Genomic DNA, 17172 nt, shown 5'->3' on the forward strand with positions numbered 1-17172 from the left:
TAACGCGGGTGGGCGGGACAGGAGTCAGCTTGCATTCGCTCACCCTCCAGCACCGGCCTCTCTGCCCGCCACTTAGACTGGAAGGCGGGGCCACAGAAGGCCACGCCTCCACATAGCAACAAATAGAGTGGGCGGAGCCGAGATAACTTGTCACTCAGCGCCCTGCCTCCGCGCTCCACCTCCCGGAGAGAGGCGGGGCCAGGCGAGCCACGCCCACGGCCTCTCGTAGCTCACGCCCACTCTCCCAGAGCCTGGAGCGGATCTGGGGCGCACTCTAAGCCCCAGGGGCTCCCAGAACCAGCAAGGGGAGAAAGTTACATGTGTGTGCACTTGCATGTAAGACACTATGTCGCGGCGTACCTATGCACTTATATGACCCTGTGTGACTCAGTGACCCGGAGGGCAAGCTGGACTGTGGGTGACACCTTGTGTCATCCTCTGAGTGTGATCGCGTGTTACAGTGTGACTACACGTGCGTGACACCACGTGTGGCAGGCATTGATTCTGTTCTTTTGTGACCTTGTGGTGACACCGTGGGTGACACTGCGTCAGCCTGTACGATAGGGTGGGGGACGTGTGAGGTGTGCTACATGGAAGCGTGAGACTATTAGACTGTGACGGTGTGTGACACCACATGTCTCGTGTAAGGATGTGTGACACTGGGACCCCATTCGAGTGTGTGGCTGTGGGTGTCTGTGTTGCGCTGCTGTTTGTGACCCCCTGTGACTATGATGTGTGAGGTGCAGCGGTGCAGCATGTGTGGGGCGACTGCTGTGAAGGTTCGAGTGTGTAGAGTGTGTGACACTGTGGCTGTGAAGCTGTGCGTGATGTGTGGGCCTATGACACTGTTTGTGACTGCCGGGGAGTGTGCGGCTGTGTGTGACAGGTGCATTTGTGTGTGACGCCGCGTGGGCGGTGGTGACCCTATTGGATTTGTGTGGTGGTGGGTGACACCGTTCCAGTGTGGACGCCGCGTGTGATGGCGTAAGGGTGTGACCCCGTGAGACCCCACAGGAGGGAGTGACGGCGCGCGAGCGCGTGGATGCGGGGGTGAGTTTGTGCGCCGAGGCCCCCGCGAGTATGGCAGCGTGGCGAGCGTGACCCCGTGGGAGTGTGCAGCGCGTGACGCCGCCGTGCCCGCGCGAGTGCAGCCGTGCACCCCACGCCGCGGCCGGGTGTGACTGCGCGTGGGCCTCGGGCGGCGGGGCGCGGGGACAGCGGGCGGGAGGGGGTCCCGGGGGCGCGCTGAGAGCGGCGGCGGCGCGAGAGAGGTAGGCGCGGCGGCGCATGCGGGTCTGGCTGAGCCGCGGGCCGGCGGGGCCGGGCTGAGCCGGGCCGAGCCGGGCTGGGCCGGGCCGGGCAGGGCAGCGGACGCCGACAGGGAGGGCGGTCGGTCGCAGCGAACAGCGGAGACAGCGACGCTGGCGGCCGCGGGCCCAGGTGAGCTGTTGGGGGGCCGACAGCCCCTCCCCCAAGCATGTCCCCACCTGGCGAGCATCCCTCCTCAGCGCGCGCGCGGGGCATGGCTGGAACCCCGGGTCTTCCCGGCTGGAGGGAGGCAAAGGGTCGAGGGCAGGACGAGCCCCCAACCCCCCCACCCGGTCTAGCTTCCGCGCCACGCGTGGGTCTTACCCCCAGGCCTTGTCCTTCCCAGGCCCGCTCCTTGGGCGCAGTGTATGGACCGCAGGGAGAGAGGCGCGGCCTGGGAAGGGTTAAAGCCTCTGATGCCACCGCAGCCCAGCGCCCCACCAGCCTTTGCCGGGGGGTGGCGGGGGGAGCTCGCAGGACACCCCTTCCCGGCTTGCCTATTACCTGCTCTCTTCCTTCCCATTCAATCGCGTTATGGCCAGAGCTGATCCTCGGCCTGGTCAGAGGGCTAACAGGAGTGCTAAGGGCCTCCCCATCTCTAAGTGTCCTCCACTGAAGAAAACAGTTGTAACCACCGTTTAACAGGAGGGAAACTGAGGCACAGAAAGGCCAAGTTAAAGATACTCGGTTAAAGATACAGCAAGAATAAAGCGGAACTTGAACTCATTTCTGTCTGACTCCAGAAGAGGCAAATCGATTTGCTGAGATATGTGAGGAAAAGATGAAGAATAATAGCAAGGAACATGTATCGAGGGCTTGCAGTGTACCAGATACCATGATCCCTGCATTAATAACTTACCTCTTCAAACACCGCTAAGAAACGGGTACGATTATCATTACTTTTTTTTTTTTTTTTTTTGAGACGGAGTTTCACTCTTGTCACCCAAGTTGGAGTGCAATGGCGCCATCTCGGCTCACTGCAACCTCTGCCTCCCGACTTCAAGCAGTTCTCCTGCCCCAGCCTCCCAAGTAGCTGGGATTACAGGCATGAGTCACCACGCCTGGCTAATTTTGAATTTTTAGTAGAGATGGGGTTTCACTATGTTGGTAAGGCTGGTCTCCAACTCTTGACCTCAGGTGACCCACCCACCTCCTCGGCCTCTCAAAGTGCTGGGATTATAGGCGTGAGCCACCGCCTGGCCTACTCTTTTTTGTGTGTGTGACAGAGTTTCACTCTGTCATTCAGGCTGGAGTGCAGTGGGTCGATCTCAGCTCACTGCAACCTCCATCCCCCAGGTTCAAGCGATTCTCCTGCCTCAGCCTCCCAAGTAACTGGGACTACAGACATGTGCCACCACGCCTGGCTAATTTTTGTATTTTTTTTTAGTAAAGACCGGGTTTTGCCATGTTGGCCAGGCTGGTCTCAAATTCCTGGCCTCAAGTGATCCACCTACCTCGACCTCCCAAAGTGCTGAGATTATAAGCATGAGCCACCGTGCCAGGCCATCATTACTATTTTGCAGATGAACAAACTAAGGCCCAAAGAGTGGAAGTATTTCAGGCAAGGTCGCACAGGTGGTAGGTAGCTGTGTGCTCACTTTCACTTCTCCATGGAAGGAGGGAAGAACAAAAATGGATTTGGGACTGGGCACATGTGTAACCCCAGCACTTTGGGAGGTTGAAGTGGGCAAATAGCTTGAGCCCAGATGTTTGAGACCAGCCTAAGCAACATAGTGAGACCGCATCTCTACAAAAAATACAAAAATTACCTGGTCATGGTGGAGCTTGCCTCTAGTCCCATCTACTCAGGAGGCTGAGGTGGGAGGATCGCGTGAGCACAAGAGTTGGAGGCTACAGGGAGGTATGATTGTGTCACTGCACTCTAGCCTGGGTGATAGAGCAATACCTTGTCTCAGAAAAAAAAAAAAAGGATTTCAATGTGTCCCCCTAAGGGACAATTTCCACTCTACTCACTCTACTGACCAAGACTTAGACCGTGCCTTCCTAGAATTCAGTGGGTTGGCAATTGTCTGGGTCTTTTGAGGACTTTGATCTCCCAACTTCCTCCTTTGTTAGTCTTTTTTTCCCCTTTTTCTTTAGAGAAGGAGTCTTACTCTGTCGCCCAGGCTAGAGTTTAGTGGCACAATCTCGGCTCACTACAACCTTCGCCTCCCAGGTTCAAGCAATTCTCCTACCTCAGCCTCCCGAGTAGCTGGGATTACAGGCACCTGCCACTTCGCCCAGCTAATTTTTGTGTTTTTAGTAGAGATGGGGTTTTGCCATGTTGGCCAGGCTGGTCTCGAACTCCTGACCTCATGATCCACCCGCCTCAGACTCCCAAAGTGCTAGGATTACAGGTGTGAGCCACCGCGCCCAGCTGTTAGTCTTAGAATCAGGCCTGGGGGCCCAGAAGGTAGAGGAGATACATCTAATGTCACTTAACCCTTTAAATTTCTTCTCTTTTTTTTTTTTTTTTTTTTTTGAGATAGAGTCTCACTCTCTCACCCAGCCTAGAGTGCAGTGGTGCGATCTCGGCTCACTGCAACCTCCGCCTCCTGGGTTCAAGCAATTCTCCTGTCTCAGCCTCCCGAGTAGCTGGGATTACAGGCATGCACCACCATACCTGGCTAGTTTTTATATTTTTAGTAGAGTCAGGGTTTCACCATGTTGGCCAGGCTGGTCTGGAACTCCTGACCTCAGGTGATTCACCCACCTCGGCCTCCCAAAGTGCTGGGATCACAGGTGTGAGCCACTGTGCCCGGCCAATTTCTTCTTTTTTTAAATAATTTTTTGTTTTCTATTTTTTTATTTTCATTTATTTTATTTTTTCTGAGATGGAGTCTCACTCTGTCGCCCAGGCTGGAGTGCAGTGGCGTGATCTCAGCTCACTGCAACCTCCGTCTCCCAGGTTCAAGCGATTCTACTGTCTCAATCTCCTGAGTAGCTGGGATTATAGGTGCACAACACCATGCCTGGCTAATTTCTTGTATTTTAGTAGAGATGGAGTTTCACCAAGTTGCCCAGACTGGTCTCGAACCCCTGAGCTCAGGCAATCCACCCGCCTCGGCCTCCCTAAGTGCTAGGATAACAGGCATGAGCCACCGTGCCCGGCCTATTTTTATTTTTTTTATTTTTGTTTGAGATGGAGTCTCGCCCTGTCACCCAAGCTGGAGTGCAGTGGTGCCATCTTGGCTCATTGCAACCTCTGCCTTCCCAGGTTCAAGCGATTCTCCTGCCTCAGCCTCCTGAGTAGCTGGGATTGCAGGCATGCACCACCATGCCCAGCTCATTTTTGTATTTTTAGTAGAGATGGGGCTTCACCAAGTTGGCCGAGCTGGTCTTGAACTCCTGATCTCAAGTGATCCGCCTGCCTCAGCCTCCCAAATTGCTGGGATTACAGGTATGAGCCACTGTGCCTGCCCCCTCCACTTAAAATTTTTTTTCTTCTTCTTTTTTTTTTCTTGGGAATGAGTCTTACTCTGTTGCCCAGGATAGAGTGCAGTGGCACAATCTCAGCTCACTGCAACCTCCGCCTCCTGGGTTCAAACGATTCTCCTCCCTCAGCCTCCTGAGTAGCTGAGATTACAGTAGCCCGAAACCACGCCCAGCTAATTTTTGTATTTTCAGTAGAGACAGGGTTTCACCATGTTGGCCAGGCTGGTCTAGAACTCTTCACCTCGTGATCCGCCTGCCTCGGCCTCCCAAAGTGCTGGGATTACAGGCAGGAGCCACTGTGCCCGGCCCCATTTATGCAAACATTCTATCACCTTTTTTTTTTTGAGACGGAGTCTTGCTCTGTCTCCCAGCCTGAAGTGCATTGGCATGATCTCGGCTCACTGCAGCCTCCACCTCCCAGGTTCAAGCGATTCTCCTGCCTCAGCCTCCTGAGTACCTGGGATTACAGGTGCGTGATACCACGCCCAGCTAATTTTTGTATTTTTAGAGACAGGGTTTCACCATGTTGGCCAGGCCGGTCTTGAACCCCTGACCTCAGGTGATCCACCCATCTCAGCCCCCAAAATTGCTGGGATTACATGCATGAGCCACCGCGCCTGGCCCTATCATCTGTGTTTGAATCCGAGCTACTAACTGGCTGTGTAACCTTGGAAAAATAGATCAACTCCTCTGTGCCACAGTTTCCTCCTCTGTAAAATAGGTGTAATAATAGCCAACTGTTAGGGAATTAAATTTGTGGAAATAATAAGAGAATGTACATGAAGTACTGACCACAGTGCAAGTGTTCAATATGTTCATTATTGCTATTACTGCATTACAGAACTCTATTGTTCTAATAATAACAGTGACAATTTGCTGAGCCCTTAATATGTGCCAGGGGCTAAGCCATGTGATTTATCACATCCTGTGAAGTGGTGAGGGTGAACATTATTATTATTATTATTATTTATAAATAGGGTCTCGCCATATTGCCCAGTTTGGAGTGCAGTGTCACTATTATAGATCACTGTAGCCTTGACTTCTTGGGCTCAAGTCATCCTCCTGCCTCAGCCTCCTAAATAGCTGGGACTACGGGTGGCAACCACCACATTTGGCTAATTTAAAAAATTTTTTTAAAGACAGTTTCTGGCTCTGCTGTCCAGGCTGGAGTGCAGTGGCACTATCTTGGCTCACTGCAACCTCCACTTCACAGGCTCAAGCCATCCTCACACCTCAGCCTCCTGAGTAGCTGGGATTACAGGCACGTTGCCACCACATCCAGCTATTTTTTTTTTTTTTTTTTTTGAGACAGAGTTTCGATTTGTTGCCCAGGCTGGAGTGCAATGGCATGATCTTGGCTCACCACAACCTCCGCCTCCCAGGTTCAAGTGATTCTCCTGCCTCAGCCTCCCGAGTAGCTGGGATTACAGGCATACTCCACCTCGCCTGGAGAATTTTGTATTTTTATTAGAGACAGGGTTCTCCATGTTGGTCAGGTTGGTTATGAACTCCCAACCTCAGGTGATCCGCCCGCCTCTGCCTCCCAAAGTGCTGGGATTACAGGTGTGAGCCACCATGCCCGCCAATTTTTGTATTTTTTGTAGAGACAGGGTTTCACCATGTTGCCCAGGCTTGTCTCGAACTCCTGGGCTCAAGCAATCCGCCCTCCTCAGCCTCTCAAAGTGTTGGGATTATAGGCTTGAGCCACTGCGCCCAGCTTATTTTTGTTTTTATAGAGATGAAATCTTGCTATGTTGCCCAGGCTGGTCTCCAACCCCTGGGCTCAAGCGATTCTCCTGCCTCTGCCTCCCAAAGTGCTGAGATTACAGGCATGAGCCACTGTGCCTAGGCCTTATCATTATTATTATGTCCACTTTAAAGACAGAGAAATTGAGGACAAGAGAGGGACAGGACTCAAAGCCAGTCACTGTTAGAAATGGGACTTGATCCTAGACCTAACCTACCTCTCCCTATGTCCAGGCCTCACCTTTCCCGATGGCGCAGGTACCAGGGGAAGTGGACAACATGGAGGGCCTGCCTGCCCCTAACAACAACAACCCTGCCACCCGCTGGGAGAGTCCGGATCGGGGCTGGGAGCGGGAGCAGCCGGCTGCATCCACCGCAGCAGCCTCGCTCTTTGAGTGCTCCCGGATCAAGGCCTTGGCAGGTACCTGGAGGAGGGCTGGGGTGGGATGAGGAGGAGGGGGAAGGGGGAAGGGTGCCCGAGAACCTTGGTGGCTGGGAGGGTGGGAAGAGAGACCAGCACTATCCAATAGAACTTTCCATGATGGTGGAAATAGTCTATATCCGTAATGTACAATATAATAATCACTAGTCTATGTGACTTTTGAATGCTAGAAATGTGGCCAGTGCTATGTGACAGACTTCGAGTTTTAAATTTTATTTAGTTTTAATTAAATTTATTTATATATATATATTTTTTGAGACAGAGTCTTATTCTGTTGCCGGCTGGGGTGCAGTGGCGAGATCTTTGTTCACAGTACTCTCCACCTCACCGGCCCAAGCCATCCTCCTACCTCAGTCCCCTGAATAGCTGGGACTACAGGTGTGCGCCACCACACCTGGCTAATTCTTTTTGTATTTTTAGTAGACACGGGGTTTCACTGTGTTTGCCAGGCTGGTTTCGAACTTCTGACCTTAAGTGATCCACTTGCTTTGGCTTCCCAAAGTGCTGGGATTACAGGCATGAGCCACTGCACCCGGCCCAGTTTTTTTTTTTTGAGACGGAGTTTCGCTCTTGTTGCCCAAGCTGGAGTGCAGGGGCGCCATCTCGGCTCACCGCAACCTCTGCCTCCCAGGTTCAAGCAATTCTCCTGCCTCAGCCTCCCTAGTAGCTGGCATTACAGGCATGTGCCACCACGTCCAGCTAATTTTGTATTTTTCGTAGAGACAGGGTTTCTCCATGTTAGTCAGGCTGGTCTCAAACTCCCAATCTCAGGTGATCCACCCCTCTCGGCCTCCCAAAGTGCTGAGATTACAGGCATGAGCCACGGCACCCGGCCTGTTTTAATTACATTTAAATAGCCAAATGTGGCTTGTGACTGCTGTATGGGGCAGTGCAGCCTTAGAGCCTTAGAAATGTATAGTCCCACAATGGTGGGACTTTGTAAGCATATTCCCTTAGAATCCTAAAATGCAGAGCCATCAGATCCTTGGAACTTGAAATGTCTAAGAGATTCTTAGACCTCTTGAAATGAAGACCTTTGGCCGGGCGCGGTGGCTCACGCCTGTAATCCCAGCACTTTGGGAGGCCAAGGTGGACAGATCTCTTGAGTGCAGGAGTTTGAGACCAGGTTGGCCAACATAGTGAAACCCTGTCTCTACTAAAAATTAAAAAAAAAAAAACATTAGCTGGGCGTGGTGGCATGCATCTGTAGTCCCAGCTATTCAGGAGGCTGAGGTGGGAGGATGGCCTGAGACTGTGAGGTGGAGATTGCAGTGAGTCAAGATCGTGCCACTGCACTCCAGCCCCAGCAATAAAGCAAGAACCTATCTCAAAAAAAAAAAAAAAAAAAGAAAAAGAGCTTTGGAAATGTGGAACGTTATCGTCACAGACCTAAGAAATTTTAGTCATTGTTCCCTAGGATCATAGGCCCTTAGAAACCGAAACTGTGGGACTTTATAATACTAAACCTTTAGAGTTTCCAATTAGAAATGTGGATCCTGAGAAACTTGACATAGAGTGACCAAAACCTTCCTGCTTTTACCATAAAAATTCTCAGCCTTGGGCCAACCGGTACAGTGGGTCACCCTACCCATTTTTTTTTTTTTTTTTTTTTTTTGAGACAGGGTCTCACTCTTTCACCCAGGCTGGAGTACAGTGGTGTGATCATGGCTCACTGCAGCCTCGAACTCCTGAGCTCAAGTGATCCTCCCACCTCAGCCTCCTGAATAGCTGGAACTACAGGCATGCGCCACCATGCCTGGCTAACTTTTGTATTTTTAATTGAGGCGGGGTTTCACCATGATGGCCAGGCTGGTCTTGAACTCCTGGGCTCGGGTAATCCACCCACCTCGGCCTCCCAAAATGCTAGGATTACAGGCGTGAGCCATGGCGCTGGCTCAAGAAACCTGGCTGATCTAGAAACCTGTAGTCCCAGCACTTTGAGAAGGCCGAGGCGGGCAGATCGCTTGAGCCCAGGAGTTTGAGACCAGCCTGGCCAACATGGTGAAACCCCGCCTCAACTAAAAATATGAACATTAGCCAGGTGTGGTGGCACATGCCTGTAGTTCCAGCTAGTCGAGAGGCTGAGGTGGGAGAATCTCCTGAGCCCGGGAAGCAGAGGTTGCAGTGAGCCGAGATTGTGCCACTGCACTCCAGCCTGGGCAACAGGATGAGACCCTGTCTCAAAACAATAAGAAATCTGGCTAGGCACGGTAGCTCACGCCTGTAATCCCAGCGCTTTGGGAGGCCAAGGTGGGCGGATCACTGGAGGTCGGGAGTTTGAGACCAGCCTGGCCGGCACGGCAAAACCCTGTCTCTATTAAAAATACAAAAATTAGCTGGGTGCGGTGGTGTGTGCCTGTAATCCCAGCTACTCAGGAGGGTGAGGCAGGAGAATCGCCTGAACCTCAGAGGTGGAGGTTGCAGTGAGCCGAGATTGTGCCATTGTACTCCAGCCTGGGCGTCAATAGCGAAACTCTGTCTCAAAAAATAAATAAATAAATAAATAAATAAAGAGAGAGAGAGAAATCTGTATGTACCACAAAGTATGAACCAGATTCAACTGGTGGATTGCCAGCTTTGTCTGATCTAGAAACCTAGGCTGATGAAAACATACACTCATGTAAACTTAACAGTCATACTTTTAGAGCCTTAGAACCTTGAAAAGATAGGAACATATCAACTTAGAATTCTAGAATTTACTAATTTAGTGTAAGTGAGTTTGTTTTTACTTTTTTGTTTTGTTTTGTTTTGTTTTTGTTTTTGAGACGGAATCTCGCTCTGTCACCCAGGCTTGAGGGCAGTGATACTATCTCGGCTCACTGCAAGCTCTGCCTCCCGAGTTCACGCCATTCTCCTGCCTCAGCCTCCCGAGTAGCTGGGACTACAGGCGCCCGCCACCACGCCCGGCTAATTTTTTGTATTTTTAGTAGAGATGGGGTTTCACTGTGTTAGCCAGGATGGTTTCGATCTCCTGACCGCGTGATCCGCCCGCCTTGGCCTCCCAAAGTGCTGGAATTACAGGCATGAGCCACCGCGCCCGTCCTGTTTTTAGTTTTTGTTTGTTTTTTGAGGAGGAGGGGGTCTCTCCATGTTGCCTAGACAGGTCTCAAACTCCTGGTGTCAACTCATCCTTCTGAGTAGCTGGGATTACAGATGTGTACCACCACTCCCAGCTGTAGAATTTATTATTATTATTATTATTATTATCATTATTATTATTTGGACTGCTGCCCAGGCTGGAGTGTGGTGATAAAAATCATAGCTCACTGCAACCTCCAACTCCTGGGCTCGAGCAATCCTCCCACCTTAGCCTCCCGAGTAGCTGGGACTACAGGCATGCACCACCATGCCCAGCTAATTTTCTTCTTATTTTATTTTTTTGTAGAGACAGGGCCTCACAATGTTGTCCAGGCTGGACTTGAACTCCTGGACTCAAGTGATCCTCCCACCTTGGCCTCCCAAAGTGTTGGGATTACAGGTGTGAACCACTGGAATTGATTTTATCTAGAAAATATTAATTCAGTGCCTGCTGTGTGCCTGGCCCATGCTGGACAACATGAGGGGCATAGTGGTGACTGAGGCAGCCCGGGTCTTGCCCCCACAGGGCTCTCTCAGTGAGAGAAAGAGATCCGGTTAGACAATGATGACCCAGAGGGGTCAGAGACAGGGTAGGGGAGGCACAGGCAGAGAGGTTGGGGCTGTTGACAGAGAGGCACAAGCATCGGGCTGAGATGGGGAAGCCCAAGGACTGTGGGAGCCCATAGGATGTACTTGATCCAGCCTGGAGAATCAAGGAGGGCTTCTTGGAGAAGGAGAGGCCTAAGTTCAGGCCTAAAGGATGAATTGGCATGAACACCGGAGTGAAGAGCGGAAGAGTATTCTAGGTAGAGGGAACTGCATATGCAAGGCCTCCAGAAATTGGGAGTGGCTTGACTGAGAAGGATACAGGTGAGGAGTAAATGATGATGGGAGAGGAGCCAGTGGAAGCCAGATCCTTCTTTTTTTTTTTTTTTTTTTGAGACGGAGTTTCTCTCTTGTTGCCCAGGCTGGAGTGCAATGCCGCAGTCTTGGCTCACTGCAACCTCCGCCTCCTGGGTTCAAGCGATTCTCCTGCCTCAGCCTCCTGAGTAGCTGGGATTACAGGCGCCTGTCACCTTGCCTGGCTAATTTTTGTATTTTTAGTAGAGATGGGGGTTTCACCATGTTGGCCAGGCTGGTCTCGAACTCCTGACATCAGGTGACCCACCCGCCTCAGCTTCCCAAAGTGCTGGGATTACAAGGATAAGCCACTGAGCCTGGCAGAAGCCAGATCTTAAAGGGCCTTGCGGGGTACCGGGGAGCTATGGAAAGATTTTAAGCAGAGGTGGGATATGGTAAGATGAGAATTAAGGACTCTCCAAATCTTAGAACCATGCTTCTGAGAGCATCTTGCCCAGGGAAATGTAGAAATCCGCTTTAAGATTAAAAAAAAAAAAAATCCTCTCCAGTTTGGGCAACAAAGCAAGATCCTGTATGTATAAAACTTTAAAAGTTAACTGGCCACAGTGGCATGTGCCTATATTACTCTGGAGGCTGAGGCAGGAGGATCGCTTGAGCCCAGGAATTGAAGGCAGTGATCTATGATAGCACCACTGCATTCCAACCTTCCAGCTTGGGCAACAGAGTGAGATCCCACCTTAAGAAATTATATTTTATTTTCTTTTTTTTGAGACAGAGTCTTGCTTTGTCACTCAGGCTGGAGTGCAATGCTGTGATCTTGGCTCACTACAACCTCTGCCTCCTGGGTTCAAGCTGTTCTTCCTCTGCCTCCCGAGTAGCTGGTATTACAGACGCCCGTCACCACGCCCAGCTAATATTTTGTATTTTTAGTAGAGACGGGGTTTCACCATGTTGGCCAGGCTGGTCTTGAACTCCTGACCTCAAGTGATCCACCTGCCTCAGCCTCTCAAAGGCGTGAGCCACGCCTGCCCTGTATAATTTCCATAAATGCTCACAAATGCACAACTCTGCTTAAATCTCCCGTGCTTAGGGTTCACATATAGCTCTACAAGTAAAACACATTTATAGAGGAACTCCAGACCCCAAACCAGTAACATTCAGCTTAATAGTAACTTCATGGTGCTGCTCTCCTGCTGAAACCACCTTGCCGCTCAAAGTGCAAATATGACATAGACCACTACACTGCATTTCTTTTGCATCCCTTTGCCCAGCTCTCTCCTGGTTTTTCTTCCTCTTTTATTTTGAGGCAGAGTCTTGCTCTGTCACCCAGGCTGGAGTGCAGTGGTTCGATCACGGCTCACTGCAGCCTCGACCTCCCAGGTCGCCTGTAATCCTAGCACTGAGGCTGAGATGGGAGCATTACTTGAGCCCAGGAGTTTGAGACCAACCTGGGCAACATAGTCAGACCCTGTCTCTATCAATTTTTTTCAACATTAAGGAAAATTGTTTGGACCCCACATTCAGTGTGTTCTCCTACTCACCCTCCACAGTTTGTGGCTTACTACTGTCATTGATCTGTGTGACGCCTCTCTGCAATTCTCTTTTATTCCCAAGTCTCAAATCAATTTCTTCTCCCCTGTAGGCAACCACTGACATTGTTTTGTTTTGTTTTTTAAATAAATATGGGGTCTTGCTATGTTGCCTAGGCTGGTCTTGAACCCCTGGGCCCAAGCAATTTTCCCACCTCGACCTCCCAAAGTGTTGAGAAGCCACTGCTTCTGACCCCATTCAGATAGTTTTTAATGTGAATCTTTTTCTTTGCATGAGGATAATTTTGCAAAATGTGCATTGCTAATGAGTAAGCATATATATATATATATATATATATTTAACTTTTTATTATTAAAGTAGTTCATGACACAGAATGGCAGATAAATCATGCCAATATTTCCACAAATGAGTACTCTCTTGTAACCAGCACCCATATTAAAAAACAGAATATACAACGGGATGTGGTGACTCATGCCTATAATCCGAGTGCGTTGGGAAACCAAGGCATGATAATCACTTGAGGCCAGGAGTTCAAGACCAGTCTGGGCAACATAGACCCCGTCTCTACAAAAAAAAAAAATTAAAAATTAGCTGGGCGGGGCCAGGCGCGGTAGCTCACGCCTGTAATCCCAGCACTTTGGGAGGCAGAGGCGGGTGGATCACGAGGTCAGGAGATTGAGACCATCCTGGCTAACACAGTGAAACCCTGTTTCTACTAAAAATACAGAAAATTAGCTGGGCGTGGTGGTGGGCACTTGTAGTCCCAGCTACACGTGAGGCTGAGGTAGGAGAATGGTGTGAACCCGGGAGGCAGAGCTTGCAGTGAGCGGAGATCAAGCCACTGCACTCCAGCCCGGGCAACAGAGAGAGACTCCGTCTCAAAAAAAAAAAAAAAAATTAGCTGGGCGTGGTGGCATGAGCCTGTAGTCCTAGCTACTCAAAAGACTGAGGTGGGAAGATTGCTTGAGCCCAGGAGTTCCAGGCTGCAGTGACCTAAGAAGGTGCCACTGCCCTCCAGCCTGGGCAACAGAATGAGATACCATCTCTAAAAAACAAACAAACAGAATGTGACATATGACAGCTCCAGAAAAGCATCCTCATGCCACCTCCCTATCACTACAGTCCAAGGGTGTACTCTCTTAACTTGTAACAGCTCAGCTTCATTTTGCTGGTGTTTTAACTTTCTATAAATGGAATAATGCATTGTGTGTTGTTTTATGTCTGGCATTATTTACTCAACATTATGTTTGTGGGACATTCATCCATGTCTCCCTGTGCTTGTGGGTTGGTCCTTCTCCTTGCTGTATAGTGTTGTATGGTGTGAATGTACCACAGTGCGTTTATGCATTCACCTGTCGATAAGCATTTGGGTTGCTGCTAGTTTGGGGCTACTATAAATGGTGGTGTTGGGCCAGGTGTGGTGGCTCATGCCTGTAATCCCAGTACTTTGGGAGGCCAAGGCGGGCGGATTACTTGAGTCCAGGAGTTCAAGACCAGCCTGGGCAATACAGCGACACCCCATTTCTACTAAACATACAAAAAAGTTTGCTGGGTGTGGTGGTGCATGCCTGTAATCCCAGCTACTCAGGGTGCTGAGGCAGGAGAATCACTTGAACCCAGGAGGTGGAGGTTGCGGTGAGCCAAGATAGGGCCACTGGACTCTAGCCTGGGTGACAGAGTGAGACTCTGTCTTAAATAAATAAATACATAAAATAAATGGTGGTGTTCTCAAGTTTCTAGTACACATTTTTGGTGGGCATATGTGCTTGTTTCTGGTGGTTTACACCCACCCAGGAGTGAAGCTGTCCAATCATCGGGTAAGGGTATATATTTTATTTTACATATATATGTATCTGCTGTTGTTAATTGAGACAAGATCCTGCTGTGTTGCTCAGGCTGGTCTCCAACTCCTAGGCTCAAGCAGTCCTCCTGCCTTGGCCGCCCAAAGTGTTTGGATTACATGAGTGAGCCATGCGCCCGGCCAAGTGAGTGTATATCTAACTTTAGTAGAGACTGCCCGTTTGTATCGTTTTATATTCCCACTAGCAGTGTACCAGAGATTCAGTTGCTGTGCACCCCACCCTTGCGATGGTCAGTTTTTTTTTTTGAGACAGAGTCCCACTGTGTCGCCCAGGCTGGAGTGCAGTGGCGCGATCTCAGCTCACTGCAACCTCCGCCTCCTGAGTTCAAGCAATTCTCCTGTCTCAGCCTCCGGAGTAGCTGGGATTACAGGCACACACCACCATGCCCAGCTAATTTTTGTATGTTTAGTAGAGACGAGGTTTCGCCATGTTGGCCAGGCTGGTCTCAAACTCCTGACCTCAGGTGATCTGCCTGCCTCAGCCTCCCAAAGTGCTGGGATTACAGGCGTGAGCCACTGTGCCCAGCTGATGGTCAGTCTTTTTAATTTTAGCCATTCTGGTGGCTGTGCATTCTGTTGTGGTTTTACTTTGCATTTTCCTGATGACTAAGAACAGCGAAGAGGGTGAAGCACATTTTCATACATTTGTTGGCCATTCAAATATCCTTTAGTGAGATGGCCATTCAAGTCTTTTTTTTTTTTTTTTTTCTTTTGAGATGGAGTCTTGCTCTGTTGCCCAGGCTGGAGTGCAATGGCACAATCTTGGCTCACTGTAACCTCCACCTTCCGGATTCAAGTGATTCTCCTGCCTCAGCTTCCTGAGTAGCTGGGATTATAGGCGTGCGCTACCACACCTGGCTAATTTTTGTGTTTTCAGTAGAGACAGGGTTTCACCATGTTGGTCAGGCTGGTCTCAAACCTCCCAAAGTGCTGGGATTACAGGCGTGAGCCACTGAGCCCGGCCCCATTCAAGTCTTTTGCCCATTTTCTTATTAATTTGTCTGCCTCTGATTAACAGAAATGTTTTTTCTTTTCCTTCCTTCCTTCCTTCCTTCCTTCTTTCCTTCCTTCCTTTTTTTCTTTCTTTCTTTCTTTTTCTTTGAGACAGAATTTCGTTCTTGTTGCCCAGGCTGGAGTGCAATGGCATGATCTCAGCTCATCGCAACCTCCGCCTCCCGGGTTCAAGCAATTCTCCTGCCTCAACCTCCCGAGTAGCCGAGATTACAGGCATGCACCACTACACCCGGCTAATTTTTTTTTTTGTATTTTTAGTAGAGACGGGGTTTCTCCATGTTGAGGCTGGTCTTGAACTCCTGACCTCAGGTGATTCACCTGCCTCAGCCTCCCAAAGTGCTGGGATTACAGGCGTGAGCCACCACGCCTGGCCTTCTTTTTTTTTTTTTTTTTTTTTTTTTTTTTTGAGACAGGATCTCACTGTCACCCTGGCTAGAGTGTAGTGGCATGATTTCGGCTCATTGCAACCTCCACCTCCGGGTTCAAGTGGTTCTCCTGCCTCAGCCTCCCCAGTAGCTGGGACTGCTGGTGCATGCCACCATGCTTGGCTAATTTTTGTATTTTTGTAGAAACAGGGTTTTGCCATGTTGGCCAGGCTCATCTTAAACTCCTGACCTCAAGTTATTCTCCCACCTCGGCCTCCCAAAGTGCTGGAATTACAGGCGTGAGCCACTGCACCCAGCCTAAAAGTCTTATTTTAGTCCTTTCACATTTGGATTTGTAAGCTGAATGAAATTCATTTGTATGTATTATTGTGTACAGTGCAGGTCAGTTTGTTTTCTTCTCCCATATGGATATCCAGTTGACTCAGCTCCATTTATTTATCCTTTCCCTACTGAACTGCAATGTCGCTTTGTCATAAATCTGAGAGCCACTTATCTATGCGTTTCTGCATGCAGGTATTGCTAACTGATACAAGTTTTATCATGTTCCAGATTGCATTGTTAGCTTTTTTTTTTTGAGAGAGTCTTGCTCTGTCTCCCACGCTGGCGTGCAGTGGCACAATCTCGGCTCACTGCAATCTCCGCCTCCTGGGTTCAAGCGATTCTCCTGCCTCAGCCTCTGGAGTAGCTGGGATTACAGGCGCACACCACCACACCTGGCTAGTTTTTGTATTTTCAGTAGAGACGGGGTTTCACCATGTTGGCCAGGCTGATCTCGAACTTCTGACCTCAGGTGATCCATCCATCTTGGCCTCCCAAATTGCTGGGATTATGGCTGTGAGCCACCACGCCTGGCCACATTATTATTTTTTTTATTCAGAACTCTGCCTTAAGTCTCATCCACGTGTCTCTGAGTGCATTTGTTTATTTATTTAATTCTAAGACAGGGTCTTGCTCTATCACCCAGGCTGGAGTGCAGTGGTGTGATCTCGGCTCACTGCAACCTCCAGCTCCTGGCCTCAAGTGATCCTCCTACCTCATCCTCTCCAGTACTACAGGTACTTCAGGACTGCAGGTGCACCCCACCATGCCTGGCTAATTTCCATATTTTTGTAGAGACGGGGGTCTCCCCTGGGTTTGAATTCTTGGGCTCAAGCAATTCTTCCTCCTTGGCCACCCAACGTGCTGAGATTACAGAACCATAATGAACCACTGCACCCGGCCAAATTAAAGTCTTATCCTAAGGAAATGTGTTTCACTTGTGATTGTTGTTGGAGAAAAATGTATAAATGGTAAAAAGCTGGGCATAATAGTACTTGCCTATAGTCCCAGCTACTTGGGAGGCTGAGGGTGGGAGGATCATTTGAGCCCAGGAGTTTGAGACCAGCCTGGACAACATAACAAGACCCCATCTCTACAAAAAGTAAAAATGAAAAACATAGCCAGCTGTGGTGGTGCACGCCTGTAGTCCCCTCAGGAGGCTGAGATGGGAG

The 17172-nt window shown here is 49.9% G+C and overlaps 1 protein-coding gene across 4 annotated transcripts in view; it reads left to right on the top strand.

Annotated features, from left to right (window-relative positions):
• Positions 1–647: 647 nt before the first annotated feature.
• Positions 648–17172, top strand: part of SPTBN4 (spectrin beta, non-erythrocytic 4) — a 112517-nt gene continuing 95992 nt past the window's right edge. Inside the window, exons 1-2 of one of the 4 annotated variants that reach the window (XM_054462869.2) lie at positions 648–1050; positions 6724–6910. In XM_054462869.2, the coding sequence (XP_054318844.2) occupies positions 6739–6910 (172 nt within the window). In that variant the 5' untranslated portion in view covers positions 648–1050; positions 6724–6738. Of the gene's footprint in view, positions 1051–1130; positions 1441–6723; positions 6911–17172 lie in introns of those variants that run through there. The other 3 variants (XM_054462871.2, XM_054462870.2, XM_054462872.2) reach the window with 3 other exon arrangements.

The sequence above is a fragment of the Pongo pygmaeus genome, chromosome 20 (assembly GCF_028885625.2).
Source record: "Pongo pygmaeus isolate AG05252 chromosome 20, NHGRI_mPonPyg2-v2.0_pri, whole genome shotgun sequence".
Classification (NCBI taxonomy): domain Eukaryota; kingdom Metazoa; phylum Chordata; class Mammalia; order Primates; family Hominidae; genus Pongo; species Pongo pygmaeus.